This window comes from Perca flavescens, chromosome 8, assembly GCF_004354835.1.
Source record: "Perca flavescens isolate YP-PL-M2 chromosome 8, PFLA_1.0, whole genome shotgun sequence".
Classification (NCBI taxonomy): Eukaryota; Metazoa; Chordata; class Actinopteri; order Perciformes; family Percidae; genus Perca; species Perca flavescens.
In genome coordinates, this window is record NC_041338.1 from 3,483,738 (window position 1) to 3,500,166 (window position 16,429).

A 16,429-nucleotide genomic window follows, 5' to 3' on the forward strand; every position below is an offset into this window, starting at 1 on the left:
ATGTATGGCTACCGAAGCCTGCATATCATTCATCCCTTTTTTGTTGTATCTGTATCTTGTTACCAGATTTGAGTAGCTTTAAATCAGTGTGTCATTTCACTCTGCTACTACTGTGCGTTACATGAAACCAATGCCACCTTGAAAAGAGGAAGTATCTAACAGGAAGTAAGCCATTAAACACATTGATCCAAACAGACTGTATATTGTGTTATATTAGTCTCTGTTTGGAATTTCTTTCTTAGTCAGGATTAGGGCTGCATGATATGAGGAAAATATCTATTTATGATTATTTTGACTGATGTGATATGCGATATGATTCACTATATTGGAGGGAATGATCATGTTTGTATTCTTATTCTCATTTTCATTGAAAATTGAAAGAAATTAAAAGAAATTAAGATGATTATAGTGTGATTTTTGCGAGGATCTGTACCAAACAGAGATTTCTTTCTTAAGTATGTAGGAAAGGACTTGTAGGCTGAGACTTCTCTGCAGTACCACAATACTTCATTCAGAATGGTTTGACACATATTTTGACTTTTCACAAATATTGCGCCCCCTCTACAATTTGGATATTGCACTAATCCATATTGCGATTTAAATAAAATTGCAATTGATTGTGCAGCCCAAGTCAAGATGGCAGTCTAATTGGGAGCAGTTTGCATTTAAAGGTCCAAGGAACAAGATGCTAGGATGCAGGATACAGGATACAAAAAGGGCAGTTCATTCTTAAACATTTTTTATTTACTTTTATTGGTTTTACATTTTTTTGGTTAAACCCAAGAGTGCAGCATAGGTAATCACTGCAGATGCACTGGTTTTCCACAAAGTACAGTATACGTTCCTCTACATGGAAATGTTAAGAAATAATTGTTGTTGACAGTGGTAAAAGGACCCAAAATAACACAGATCATCTGATCACAGCTATGTCTACATACTGGGAACTATATTCTCAGAAAGGCGAAGCACTGCTACTTGGACGGAGTGATTATTCCTCCAACTCTGAGCGAACTCCAGGTGAACTCTCTGCTTCTCACCACGAGGCTTCTCGTGTGCAAATCACTTCGCCCAAGTAGCAGAAGTAGCAGTGCTTCACCTTTCTGAGAATATAGTCCCCAGTATACGGTTAGAAAATGGCTGTGTCTCATGTGACCTTGTTATTTGTACACGCTGTGACTATACAAATCACAACATGTAAACAGGAACAAGTTGGTGTTATTTTGTCACTTATTGGGAGCAGTAGGCTAGCTGGAGCCGGTTACCTCCAGGATCTGTGCTAAACTAGGCTAGCGGTGGGGGCGTCAGACAGAGTTACAACAAGCACGGAGATGAAAGGGGTGTGTATGGACTTATCTAACTCTGGGGGATACGGTGAATAAGCAAAAGTCCAAATAAGTCAGCGTGTTCCTTAACCCCACCCCCACCCCCGCTAAATCAGTAATTTCATTAGTCGATAATCTCTGAGCTACTGAAAAACAACGTCAGCTAATATTTTTTGACACTATGATGGAACTAAACCTGACACGTTATAAGTCACAGTAATAATGACCAATTTGACACAATGTTCTAAGATTCAGCAATTAGTTGATTAGTTTTCAATTTGTGTTCTAATCTGTGCCGTAAAATGACCAACTTTTTCTCTGGGGACTACCAACGTTAAACTTCACAACCGTCTCCTGCTCTCCCTCTGACAGATCAGATAGAGACTCAGCCAAAGGCGGGAGTCTGACACCAACCTCCTCTGATTGGCCAACACTACATTTCTGTTAACCCTTTCCTTGACTGGGTTACAGGTGCATAGCATCGGCGACAGTGACCCAGGATATTCAACCTGTTTCAAGCCCTTTCAACCTGTAACTGTTTATCGTCTGTCACTAACAGACACGTTTGCAACTCTAACTTTAAGCACCAAAATTAAAAAAAGGGTCTAAAATCGCCCATGGTTTTATGACCACTGCTGCCATCTAAGAAATTCAGCTAAGCCAAACCTTTATTTAAATTGCAAAACAAGGCAAAGCTTAAACTCCCATCTTATGCTATGCCCCAGGTTTGAATCTGATGAAAACCCAAACATTTGCATTAACTTTTCTGTTTGATAGAATATATTTGGTTTCTTTGAGTGGAAGACTGAAGAGAGGAAAAAGGATCAACATGCATTTCTAAATTGCGTAATTTTGGGTATCTCCTTTATAAGCAGTATTTATAAGATGCTGTGTGTCAGTAATCCCAGCAATGCTCATTCCCACACAATACTTGTAATATAGACACACCTACTGGGAGACAGTTTGCATATCTTCCAGTCCCGCTTGTCCAATTAGCAATTATAACTCTTCAGTTCAAGCACGTTTTACACGTTCTTTTTTTTAATTGGCAGAATAATAAATTGTACAAATAATTACTTTGTCCATTCATAAACTATTGAGCAAATGTCCATTTTACACATTCAGGTGATATTATTCACTGACCAATGAGCAGAGAAGTGCACTTCTTGTTGGCCGCACACTTTAAAAGGCTTTGATTATGTTTTGGATTTCCCATCTTTGGCCAGAGCATTCCTGTATTAGAAGCACGCCATTCTTAATCTCCAGACACCTTTTTGTATCTCTGTTCTTCAGTTCTTTGCCCTGGAGAAGAAAAATAAGTATCAAGAATACAAACGCACAGCCTGTCATCATACAATATTTAGACAATCAGTCAATAGTTTGAACTGAGTCACCCTGAACTCATCCACCCTATATTTTAAATAAAAGGGTGAGACACACTAACTTTTAACTTTTACTATTTTACTGGAATAAAAAAAATCCTTTTGCCACATCTCTTCCCTGACTTTTATATACTTTGCTATATGTTTTAATAATAGTTTAACAACGTGTAATACCTGAGTGAAGTCCCAGTAAATCCCCATTCCTTTCTGCTTAGCCTCTTTGCAGTTATGAAGGCCAGGCTCCGTTTCGTTTTTCCCCGGGTCAGTTAAACACCGGTTGTCATTGTACTTGTGGGACTTGATGCTGCCGATATAGAGCTCACCGTTTGACCGATAATAACACATCTAAAAAAAATAAATAGCCAATGGCAGCAAAGAGACAATATTTCCAATTGCCACTTGTAACTTTTCAGTGACTATTATCATTAATCTTGACGACCACTGTTACTTGCTTTACTTACTTGAGGTTGATAGTAGTAGCAATTGTAGGCAATGGGTGTGTGACCTGGCACTGGTCCTTGGTCTATGCACCTGTCAGCATCAAGATTCCTTATCTATAAATGGGGGAGTTCATCATTTTATCAAACCCAATGAAAATGTATCCAATACTATGACATGTATCATTAAAATACACAATATAATGTGGCAGTGATCATGTGGCGCGAACACCCTGCAGTACTGCCTCTACCACACATACAAAGATACATTAGATACAACTAAACTTACTCCTCCATAGGCAACTAGGTTAGTCAAGGGATCCAACTTGGGATACACATTTTCCAGGTACCATTTGAAAGGTTTACAGTTCAACCTTTCCCTGAGTTTTTTCCTTTCAGAGATATCCCCAATGTCAATTCCGTGATTCTGCAGAGAATAAGGCATGATTTGTTTGTCACATTCATATTCATAAGAAAAGCCTTTCATTATGGACCCTTGGATGTTCATTCGGCATCCTGTGTGTATGAGGCATGCAGTATTCCATAGAAAGGGCATCATCATTTTTGTTGTATTTGACAACATTTGAAGTACCTCAAATGGCAAGTTCCAAGCCAAGTTGACGTTGTGTTTGTATTCATCCATCCAGACTTCTGCTACCCTCAGGGCGTTTCTCTTCATGGCTTTGCTCAGGTCAGGCATGTAGGGCTTGTGGTTCCTCTCAATGTGGGCAATCTTGGAGCATGGAACTACTTCAATACTGCCTCCACATGTCCACACCTATATGAGCAAGAAATAAGCTTAACTTTATATTACTTGATGAAACGGGAATAATTGATCAATTAGTGTAAAGCATAAATAAAAAGAGTTAATAAGAGCTACTTATAAGTTCACAAACTGTGTGTAGCACCGCCGCTTCTTATATGGACTTAACAGTTTGTAGGGCTCCATCTCTGGGAGACCCCTGCAGCTGACCCATAAAGTTAATAATTATAATAATAGAACATTTGTCAGACAACCAGCAGAGACTCAAGGAAGTTACTACTCCTAGCCAAGAAATAGCCCCTCTGGGAATTTCTTTTACAGATTCTATATTAGATTATATTATATATGAGGGCCAAAAGGACACAACTGAAATAATGACACATAGAAAACAAGGCATAACAATGAAATGGCTCAAGTGAGCTTAACGCCGTGCTAAAAGGTAAAAGGTGGGTAGATCATGCTAACAACACTTGGGGCACGTTATCAGATTTTACAGGTGAACCTAAACAAATTTTGATAAAACTTGAATCAGCAGCTATTGCCATGTACTGAACACAATATTTTGATTATTTTGTGTTATTAGATTGAACATTATCATAAACTGACAATATTGCTACAGTTTAGGTTGAAAACTATTTATTAATCTTAAAAATGACAAGAGTGGGCCTTTTTGACACATACATTTCCCCAATATAATTCAGAATATGGGCTTATGGAAGTAAACAGTTGTAAACCACATTCATTTTATTTAAAATGCATTAATTACACTTCAATCCACACTGAATAAAGATAATAACAAATATCTTCATCTTGATCACCAAGGCTTTTACTCTTAACATTTTAAAACCATCTACAAACACATACACTATTAATATAACTGCAGGTGCATTAACCTTTTATATAAACATTTACTTACTATTCTGCATTAGTCTGTCTGGAAAATGTTTGTGCTAAAAAGGCGTATCCCACTCTTTTGCCATTTTTTAATTGTTTGGTAAGTATTTTTCAATTTAAACCGTAGAAATATTGAGCATCTTATAACACAAAAAGAAAACTATTGTGTTCATTACATGGCAATAGCAGCGGACTCAACTCTGGTCAAAATTAGTTTTGGCTCTCCTGTATAATCTGACATAATGCCTTGTATTGTGTTAAATAAATTAGGTTTAGAGGTGCTGGTTGGTGGATTATGTTACCTTTGGACAGAGACAGGCTAGCTTTTGTCATCCTGTTTCCAGTATTAATGCTAAGTAAGCAAAATGCATGCTAGCTGTAGCTTGTTATTTACCATACAGATATAAAAGTGGTATCAATCTCATTTAACTGTCAGCAAGAAAGTGAACAAAACACGATCCAGTTAAGTCTAAATGGAGTAATCCATGTATTTCAAGGTTTATTAGACGCAAACACTGCACAGATACACGATTTTACAAATCTGGAAAGATATTACGGCAGGATTCTGTCCCAACGATTGTGAGGTAACCAGTTCTGGTTTTACTAAGTAAGAGGGGCAATTGTACTGAACCCATGGATCAACTTGCTGCAAGTTGGCCTGGGACTGTGTCATCAGGTGTTAGATAGATGAAGCTTACTCACTCGAATTCCCAGCTCAACATTTTCTCCACCGTACACTTTCATTCCTTCATCGAGGAGTCCGATTTCTCCCAGATACTTTCTTTCAGCAACTAGGATCCCCATGACAGATGGACTTCTGAAGTGAAAGAAGAGACCTGTTACTACTGTATAATTTAAAAACATGCTGCATCACCATAAGCATAAAGCATTCACATCATTAAGAATGCCTCATCCAAGATACATATATGTACACGTTATGTTTGACACGTGTAAGTCGGAACAAGACAAAAGCAAAGCAAAGCAATTTCACTTAAAACTTACTTTCCAGGCAATGAGCCGTCTTTGAGTTTGTAATACTCGTCCGAAAAGCTCTCATACATGCACCATAAAGCCCAGTCGAAGGCGTGTGATGCTGGCTGGTATGGAATAACCTTGAGGTCATCAAAGAGTACTTTGTCAAACACAGGGGATGTCACCACCGTTCGGTCAGCCTTGATCTGCGTCAGCAGGGGTTCCGCCCTGAATGAGGGGAAGGGAGGAGAGGTGGCTTACCCATCACTTCATTAAACTGTTGTTTCTGGAACAACCAGTGACACTGCTGATTCATATTTCTTCTTCTTTGTCTCTATGAAATGACTGTAACTCCGGAATGGGAGCTGGCATGTGTTATGACGTGCCATTCACTCCTTTCACTCCTTTCATTGATCAGCAGTTGCTGAGATCAAGCATTCCAAACAGACAGAACACACCCAAATGGTTTTGAATACTTCCATCTCCTGTGCATTATGTTTCATTTGTATGCAACCTAAGGGAACACTGGTTTAGCATTTGGAAGGTGGAGGGAGCTTCAGACTGAAAAATGTTCAGTTTTGATGCAGAGAGCTAGTTAATGTTACCCAAATTAGGGACCGTTCGGTATTTATGGAATGGACCACCCGAGGAAAATAGGGGAGGGTCATGTCTTTTTATTCTTTGTTGATGGGAGGGTCATCCAACATTTTTAGTCCAAAAGGGGGGGTGTCACCCAACTTTTGTATTCATAGAAACAGCAAAATTTCAAAGTGGCTTTTTTGGTGCATATTTTTCCATGTAGCTCTCAGTCTCGGGCCCTGCTACCAGATGGGTCTGACCCATGAGTTTGGCTGTGGGGCAGGGGGAGCACTGCTCCCCTGGTGGCTGAACTGGATAATTGCATTGTTTAAAAAATTAGTGGAATAATTACGTCTGGCATGACCAGATATTTTATAAATATCTTAGCTAAATAACAAAAAACAACTAAATGGTGGTAGATAATACATCTGATTTCATATGCTTTAGCAAAAAAAAATATTTCCTAGCTGACGATGCGAGCAGCAGGACGCAAAAAACTAAAATGAATGTTGCTAGTTTGGACATCTTACCGTGCCAAGGTGCAATAAAGGTTTCCTAAATGCCATATTTAATGTCAGCTTACTAATTGATTGCGGGTTTTGTGTAGATTTGGACTTATGTTTATTCCACTTTGTTTGAACAGCGAAGTGGAGGAAGCCTAGTGACGAGTCCATAGCAACCAGTTTGTATGTTGAATTTTACCCAGAGTGCTTTTCTGAATGGTCTCAATGTTTTATTGTTTTATTTCATGTGAATACTAGTTTACTAGAGGAGTAACTTAGTATTTGAAGTAATGCAGTAATGCAGGAAGTGTGTTAGTTTCCATGCTTATTGTGTTTCCACAACAACGTTAGTGAGTAAATCTACTGAAATGGCCACCACACCATAACAGAGGAATGTGATGCGTAGAATGCAGAGGTAAAATCACATATGTCATTGCTGTAAAAAATCAATGGGAAACTGTATAAATTTGCCAAGTGCAAACCAGTTCAATAGGTTCAATAGGTATCAATAAATTGCTGGGCAAGGGTCATGCGTTTTTTCCAAATTGTATTGGAGGGTCATAGAAAAATTGTTACTGGCGAGGGGAGGGTCATGTCTATTTTGACTAAAACTCCTCCGGTGGCCCCTTCATTAAATGACAAACAGTCCGTCAGATCTAGTTAATGTTACCCAAATTAGACACTGTTTTGGTTAAAGCACAATTGCAAAGTCAGCTTGCCAAACTTACTATTGCACTACAAATGAGCTGTGACTAGAAGGTTGCAAGTCTGAGCAGCACTCGCCCTACCCTCATTCCCACCACTGTGCAAGGCCTTTAACACCCTCATCGCCTATGTGGGCATGCCAGTACACCCGACTGTGGTAGTACTTATTTTCCCTCTTGTTATTTATTAAACTGTTTGCGTAGAATAATATTATAGTGATTAATATTCTTCTCTGTCTGTTAAATTAAAGTATTTGCATAGTAAGAAAACATAACACTACTTGTTCCCACAAGAGTAATCGGCTATCTTGACTGGGGCCTGAGGACAGACCGTCTCTCTAACCGGATAAAGGGGACACCATCGAGTCTGACCAGATAGAGGAGACAATATCTAAACTGACAAGATAGACAATTGACGACATCAAATTCTGTTATGATTGTATTTCACACATTAATGACACACACTATTGTTTGAGGCTTACGTTAGTCACTTTCTGTACTTATGCTGTGAGTGCTGTAAACTGACCCTACTTGCAAGAAAACAAAACTTTGATATAACTTTAGTGGTTCCGTCTATCCTTTGATAAAGATTAGTTAGAACAGTTATTGTTAGCAGAACGTGTTGTGGTTATTCAAGTGCTAATGTGAGGCAGGCCAACTTAGGCATTAGCTCACCAGAGTCAGTTTGCACTTGGTGGTGATACAGACCCTTCCCTGCATAACATTTGATAACTGTAAACATTTGTCAGTACTGGTGGTAATCTTGAGAACTTTAAATGAATCTCGTTAAAATTTGAATTTGAAACAACTGAGGGTTGTTTAGAAAGACACGAGTGAGCACAGCTGCCACCGACATATAATGTTAACGGCTTCTACTTATAGCACCTTTAATGTGGAATCAAAAATGACATATGGTATACATAAACCATGTTTAAAAGATTTATTGTTGCCTCATTCTTACCACAGCTCATGGACTTCGATGTGCGCATCCAGGATGGCCACCACGTCAGCAGTAGCAGCCCTCCAGCCAGACGCCCTGGCGTGAGACAGGCCATATGACTCATTGTTCCTCACCCTTATGATAGCGAGACTTGGGTTCTCCTGCTCGGCGACTTCACACGACATGTCAAGGTCACCCTTCAGGTTTTCTAAATTGAGAGAAAATGCGGGCTTTTTTTTTATTTTTGAATAGGGGTGTGACAGATGTTGTTTTTACCATAGAAAGTTTAGACGGGGCAGTGACACCAGATTCCATACCGATTACCCAGAGTGCAAAGTACACTTACAATTTTGAGAGCAACAGTTGTGATCGCAGACGTGACTCACATGCTCACAAAATACAGGATGCAATTGAAATGAAATTTAAACATTAAGTTGATGTTGTGACTGTATCCAATTTGAAGTATTTACTGGAATTGTTGGGTCTTTGTAAATTATAGAGTTTGGTCTAGACCTACTCTATCTATAAGTATCTTGAGATAACTAAAGATGATAAAGATGATTTGATACTATAAATAAAATGTAATTGAAGCTGTAGTTAGTGATGATGTACTGAACTAAAAAGGTGTTTCTAATGTTTTATTCACCCATGCGTGTATGTTAGGATGGACAAGAATGAGAAACACCATTATATATTGCAATCCAGTGCCACTCCACCACTAATTACAGTCTTGAAATGACTAAATGCTGTTACATCATACAGGGGTTTATGTGTTCTTAAAAAAAAGGAGTAAAATGCTTCCTTGCCTTTTCTTGTTGAGAATTAGATAAGAAGATCGGCACCACTATCATGTCTGTCTGGTAAATATAAGGCTACAGCCAGCACTTGGTTAGCTTAGCATAAAGACGGGGAACAAAGGAAAACCGCTAGCTTGGCTCTGTCCAAAGCTCACAAAGTCCACCTTGCCAAAACTCTAAAGCTCACTAATAAACACATACAGTAAGTTATTTGTTAAATGTGTGCAATAAATGTGGTATAAAAACGCCAATGTATTGTATTCCTGGGGGTTATGTGCTGGAGCGTTACCATCCTAAATTCTTGTTGTTACCATATCTATGGCATAGAAAACTAATTGTTGTTTGAACAGATTAAACAAACATGGTGTAACATATTAATCAGTGAGCTTTAAATGTATGTCTAACTTTGGACAAAGCCAGGCTAGCTGTTTCCAGTCTTTATGCTAAGCTGAGCAGCTTCTGACTGTAGCATTATATTTTACCATACTACATACAATACATACATTACATACAAGTAAAATTGACTATAAATGTAAAAAGAAATGATCAAGCATATAAACAAAAACAGTTGGCCGATATCAAAATCAACACCAACACACATACACACCCAAGCCACACTGTCAGTCCAACAACCTCATAGGCAAAGCACAAGTGACGCAAACAGGCAGGAGAGGAAAGACAAGATAGCAGCAAGATTTGGTAACTCCATGTAATGTTGACAGTCCTGATTACCTGTTAGCCACTCCTTTAAGTTAAATTTAAAAGAAACACAAGTTTTTGAGTGAAAAGTGAATACCGGTACACGTTTTCCAAAATGTCCCAATTCCCAAAACTATTACTTTAAAGCCAAAAGTTCACGTGACAAAATGCATTTTAGGAGATTTTACAAGACTGCTTAGAAAAGTAGATCCGTTAAAAAAAAATACAATCACAGAATAACACCCATAACATAGATTAGAGCCTAACAGTAAAAAACAGAAAAAAAGTTAGAATATGAGCAACAGTGGCATTGCACAATGAAACGTGATTTCAGCCTGTCATGTCTCACAGTATGACAGTAGCCTATACATAATGGATCAACGTGTTTATGACATGTTTGCACAATCTCATCCATTTGCACTCAACTTACCTTCAGAGCTATTGTCATCCACCAATATGATCTCCTTCAGCAGGTGTTTAGGGGTGCGGTCAATGATGCTGCGCATAGCTCTTTTGATAATAGACAGGGCCTCATTCAGGTAGATCAACACTACTCCAATACTTGGTAAGTCTTCTGGGTAACTCTTTTTCAGACACCTATTCAGAAACAAGACAAACCATGAACAGAGAGGATAACAAGCAAACAATGAACTGGATGGGAGGGGCCATTTCTTTAACTTTTATCTGTATATGAATTGAAATGACAGCTCTGGCATCATAAGAAATGGTTGTAGCCTACCTTGGATCCCTGGTATCTGGAAGAGCTCGATCTAGAGGGAGGCGATCGCTGAGAAAAACGTTGTATCCATACTTTTCAAACAAACCCTGTGCCTCTCTTTGGTCATCCTCAGAGAGATTCTCCCCCCACGTCTTGAACAGGGGAGAGTTGGGAAACAGTTTATTAGACTTTTTCTCTTGAGAAGTCTCCTTTTGGTCGGGGATTTTTGCTTCAGGTTTCTCTTTCTGCTCTGGCTGTGTTTTGACAGTTGGCTGTTTGACCTCTGCAGCTTTTCTCCATCTGAGTCTGTCCTCTTCAAGCATTTTCTGCAGGGTGTCCTGCTTTTTCTCAAAAGCTCTGACTACATTGTCTTGACAAAAGGATGACAGGGAGAGAGTCAAATGAGCAGCATTGATGACTACATGTTTTATTTAAAATAAAGCACTTTTGGTAACACTTTACTTAAAGGTATCTACATAAAAGTGACATGACACTGTCATGAACACATGAACCCTAACTCTAACTCTAACCCTAACCATAACTTGTCATGACAAAAACCGAATGACAGTTACTAAAAGAAGTGTTATGTCATAAACGTTTATGACTTGTTTATAATGTTCATGACATGTTACATTTTTTGGTGGCTTTTTCCTTTTATTCCATAGTGACAGTGGATAGACATGAAAGGGGGACAGAGTTGTGGGATGACACGCAGCAAAGGGAAGCAGGTGTGATACGAACCCGCGCTGGGCGAACTGGGTGAGCTAGAAGCCATTCATCTAATGTTTGACTCCACATCTGCAAGTATTCTTTTGGTGACACTTATATTGTTTTAATGCAATATCATTTTGTCAGATGATTGAAAGCATAAAATACTTTTGAGTAACTACTTGTGTAGTGAACAGACATTTAATCCTTCTGCTTACCTTTCTAACATTGAATGAATGTTAATGTCACGGAAGTTAAATTTCATTTTTTTGTATTTCGAACAAAAATAAATATAAATATACAGCTATAGAACTATAAAATAAAATATAAAAATACAAAAGTGCGTAGCAACAGGAACAAGAACAATATATCTATACAGTGTTACAAATAATATTAAAAATACTATTACAATTCATATTTTCAAAAACTGTCCGAAAAGGAGCAGGATGAAGCCGAAGCTTGTGCTATTTCCCACCCTCATACAACTTCAACTCATTCCTTTATACATCATATATATTTTACAACAGGATAACCAATATACACAACAATACATCTCTAATTCCACACGTACCAAACCCTTTTATTTATTTATTTACGTAACACAATTTCTGTATTCCACCACCCCATAACAAATCATACAGAACCCGACTTTCTTTCCACTCCCCATCTCCATTGCCTCAACTCACAAAGATTGTTGATGCTTGTCTCCAGATGTTTGTCAGGCTCATATCCACCCTTTGGAAACATGCCCACGTAGACGAGGAGCCCGATCCCCCCCAGTATGATGATTGACCGCTTGAACCACAGTGCTCTCATAGTGATAGCGCACAGACTGAACCCCCAGCAAGGGAATGGGAAACCTTGAAAGGTTTTGCGAGCTGACTACTGACTACAAAGTGCGTGAGCAATGAGGTGAGACCCGTTCTTCCTGTAATACTTGCCCCATATGAAGTGCAAGTGTTCCCATTAGTGGGCCGAGCCCAGGCTGAGAAGTCAAACAACATTTAGCACCTCAACTGTTTCGTAACTGCAGCTGCAGGAAAATTTATTACAGTAAGTTCTTACAATACATTGACACATAAAGAAAACTTTTAGGGGAAACTGTGAGAAGGTAGAGAGGGCAGTTAAGCTTTTTTTTCCCTTCTTTTTTATATATAGCTTGCTGGATTCTTTTTCTTCATGTGTTGGGTGCAGGCAGGAGCAATATAGGCAGTGGTGGAAGTACAAATTTTAGGTACTTGTACTCTACTTGAGTCTTTTGTTTTCATCCCACTTTCTACTTCTACTCCGCTACATCCTGGAGGGAAATATTGTACTTTTTACTCCACTACATTAAGACAGCTTTAGTTACTAGTTACTTTACACATTACGATTTTTGCACACAAAACACATGTAGCTTATAAAACACGATGTTTTATTATAAATGTAACTACACAACAATATATAGGCCTACAAGTAGAGTTGCAATGATTAGCCGATTAAACACAGAATAGTTTGGATCGTTTCCTGTTTCTAAAACGTGAGGATTTTTCTGCATTGAGTACTTTTACTTGTAATACTTTAAGTACATTTTACTGATGATACTTACATACTTTTACTTAAATAACATTTTCAATGCAGGACTTTTACTTGTAATAGAGTATTTCTACAGTGTGGTATTTACTTAAAGGTGCAGTAGATAAGACTTATAAAATTAACTTTCTGTTATATTAGCTGAAACTGAAACTGACCCTATGTTCCAGTAGAACTACATGAAGCAGATCATTTAAAATAAATCTGGCTCCTCTGGCACCACCTACAGCCTGGAGTGCGATTTGCAAAAATCCACGGCTCCCTGTTCAGATGCACCAATCTGGGCCAGGAGGGGTGGGTCTAACTGCGTGTCAATCACTCATGCACACACATTCATTCTCCTTGTGGGGGGAGGGGTTTAGGAGAAGTTTTGGGCTTTAGCGGAAAGGGGGGAGGGACTGAGAAGTTGTCAATGTTCAAATTCTTTGGCTAAGTCCTGGATCTTCACAATCCTACCTACGGCACCTTTAAGTAAAGGATCTGGATATGTCTTCCACCACTGAATATAGGTTATATATATATTAGCAACAAGTCAATGTAATATTTGTGACATTAACAACACAGTATATAGTAAATGAATGCTCAAATGTTAAAGGTTGTCAAAACTCTTAAGTCTTAAAACATAAATAAACGTCTTTGTGAGGCTAGGCACAGCTTGCTTTGAGCTAAATTCGAACGTCAGCATGCTAACATGCTAATATTTAAGACGTCGTTTTTACCATGGTAACCCTTGTGCATCCCTTAAGAAGTTGCTTAGATGTCCTTGGAGGACAAAAATGTCAGTTTTTAGCAGCAACATTGCAGTCCTCCATAATAGAGCAGCGATATCCTGAGTGGAAACCAGGAAAATATGTATTTGCCCAATAGAGGAAACATTAGAAAATGGGGTGCGACCTCTAACTCACCCAGTGGGAGCGTGCGCTCCATGTGGGCTGAGGTCTTTGTGGCGGCCCGGGTTCGAGTCAGGCCTGTGGCCCTTTGCTGCGTATCATCCCCCGTCTCTCTCCCGCCTTTCCTGTCTATTCACTGTCTCTCACTCTGAAATAAAAGGAAAAAATAAAAATAATCTTTAAACATGAGAAAATTGCTCAATCTTGCGAAAAATAGTAAAAATTACAATTCTGAAGGCTCTAGATTGAAAGCCTGTTATAATAGAATGCATGATTTGTTTTACTGTAATGGCCGTGGGATAACAAATTGTGCTTTAATGAGTTTTATGGGACATTTTTGTTATTTATTTTTTTTTTTTGTTAGGACTGAGGTTGAACCTCCAAAATAAAAATAAAAAAATGCACACATGAAAAAGCCAAATAAAAAATGTACCTAGTGATCCCTATAGAGGAGAAGTGAGGGGATCATCAGGAATCATCCTCTGGGGACCACAAATATTTAAACCCAATGTCATGCCAATCCATCCAATGGTTGTTGAGACATTTCACCAAAAAGAAAAAAAAAGTGAAGCACCTGTGACCTTTTGTATGTCATGTTTCAAAAATGACACAAAACAAACTCAACAGTCCGTCAGATTCAATTTTCATTTTGTATTTATCAGTAAAAAATGTAAATGAGATCCAGTTTGAGATTATCCTTCATTAATATATTAATAGAACAGTGCCTGTAAAAGCTGTTTGGAATGGGATGATTGCTTGGCCTCTTGTATTGCTGCTTGTAGCTTTCTCCAGAACCATTGTATCCCAAAATCATTTACAGAAGGACCCCAAAGCACCTAATATGCAACCACACTGTACACTGACCATTAGAAGCCATTCATCTAATGTTTGACTCTACATCTGCAACTATTCTTTTGGTGACACTTATATTGTTTTAATGCAATATAATTTTGTCCGATGATTAAAAGCATAACATACATTTGAGTAACTTCTTGTATAGTGAATGGACATTTAATCCTTCTGCTTACCTTTCTAACGAATGAATGTTAATGTCACGGAAGTTAAATCATACAGAACCCGGCATTCTTTCCATTTCCCCATCTCCATTTGTAGTGAAGAACTGATTAAACAAATACATGTGTACACATCCACTAGGGGAAAAGATTAATCATTGCCTCAACTCACGGAGATTGCTGATGTTTGTCTCTAGGTCAGAAAAACTCCTGATCATACGCAGTGTGTCCAGCTGTTTGTCCCTTCAGAAACATGCCTACGTAGACGAGGAGCCCGATCCCCCCCACTATGATGATTGACTGCTTCAACCACACTGCTCTCATAGTGATAACGCACAGATGAGAAAAATGGAAATGGAAAACCTTGAAAGACCTTAGACTAGGACTGTCAGCTTCAACCAGACAAGTGGCATGTGTTTATGAATCATGATATATATTTGGATGATATGTTCTTTTGTTTCAAAGTGCGTGAGCAGTGAGGTGAGACCCGTTCTTCCTGTATTACTTGCCCATATCAAGTGCAGGTGTTCCCAATTAGTGGGCCGAGCCCAGGCTGAGAAGTCAAACAACATTTAGCACCTCAACCGTGTGGTAACTGCAGCTAAAGGAACATTTATTACAATAAGTTCTTACAATACATTGACACATAAAGAAAACTTTTAGGGGAAACTGTGAGAAGGTAAAGATGGCAGGTAAGGTTTATATATATATAGAGCTTGCTGGATTCCTTTTCTTCATGTGTTGGGTACAGTCAGAGGAGCAATATAGGCTATATATATTAGCAACAAGTCAATGTAATATTTGTGAACATTAACAACACAGTATATAGTAAATGAATGCTCAAATGTTAAAGGTTGTCAAAACTCTTAAGTCTTAAAACATAAATAAGCGTCTCAGTGAGGCTAGGCACAGCTTGCTTTGATCTAAATTGTAACGTTAGCATGCTAACATGCTAATATTTAAGAGGTCATTTTTACCATGGTAACCCTTGTGCGTCCCTTAAGAAGTTGCTTAGATGTCCTTGGAGGACAAAAATGTCTGCATAACAAAACTAAACAATTATATACTGTATTAATATCATTTCCCACCTTTAACTGAGTGATCCTAACTACCAAATATTCATTATTTTTTCATTTATTTTTATTTTAACCCTTTGCCAACAATGTTGTTGTTTTTATGATTTTTTTTGTGATTAATAAATGCTAGGGGTATTTTTTTTATACAGTCTGGGATATGTCAGTTTTTAGCAGCAACATTGCAGTCTTCCATAACAGTAGCGATACCCTGAGTGGAAACCAGGAAAATATTATGTATTTGCCCAATAGAGGAAACATGAGAAAATGGCTCAATCTTGTGAAAAATAGTAAAAATTACAATTCTGAAGGCTCTAGATTGAAAGCCTAATATAATAGAATGCATGGTTTGTTTTACTATAACGGCCGTGGGATAAAACATTGTGCTTTTAATGAGTTTTATGGGACATTTTAGTTCTTAAGGATGTGAGGACTGAGGTTGAACCTTCAAAATTAAAATAAA

General features: G+C 38.3%; 1 protein-coding gene across 1 annotated transcript; it reads right to left on the reverse strand.

Moving 5' to 3' along the window:
• Positions 1-2,426: 2,426 nt before the first annotated feature.
• On the reverse strand, positions 2,427-15,137 carry LOC114560650 (probable polypeptide N-acetylgalactosaminyltransferase 8). The gene is made up of 12 exons (XM_028586172.1): positions 15,066-15,137; positions 13,896-14,028; positions 10,732-11,080; positions 10,423-10,589; positions 8,518-8,704; positions 5,801-5,998; positions 5,501-5,615; positions 3,734-3,919; positions 3,431-3,568; positions 3,166-3,258; positions 2,879-3,049; positions 2,427-2,624 (listed from the first exon to the last, which is right to left on the reverse strand). Exons 2-12 carry the CDS (start codon positions 13,915-13,917, stop codon positions 2,505-2,507), a joined length of 1,746 nt encoding a protein of 581 aa, XP_028441973.1. The 5' UTR covers positions 13,918-14,028; positions 15,066-15,137; the 3' UTR covers positions 2,427-2,504.
• Positions 15,138-16,429: the final 1,292 nt, after the last annotated feature.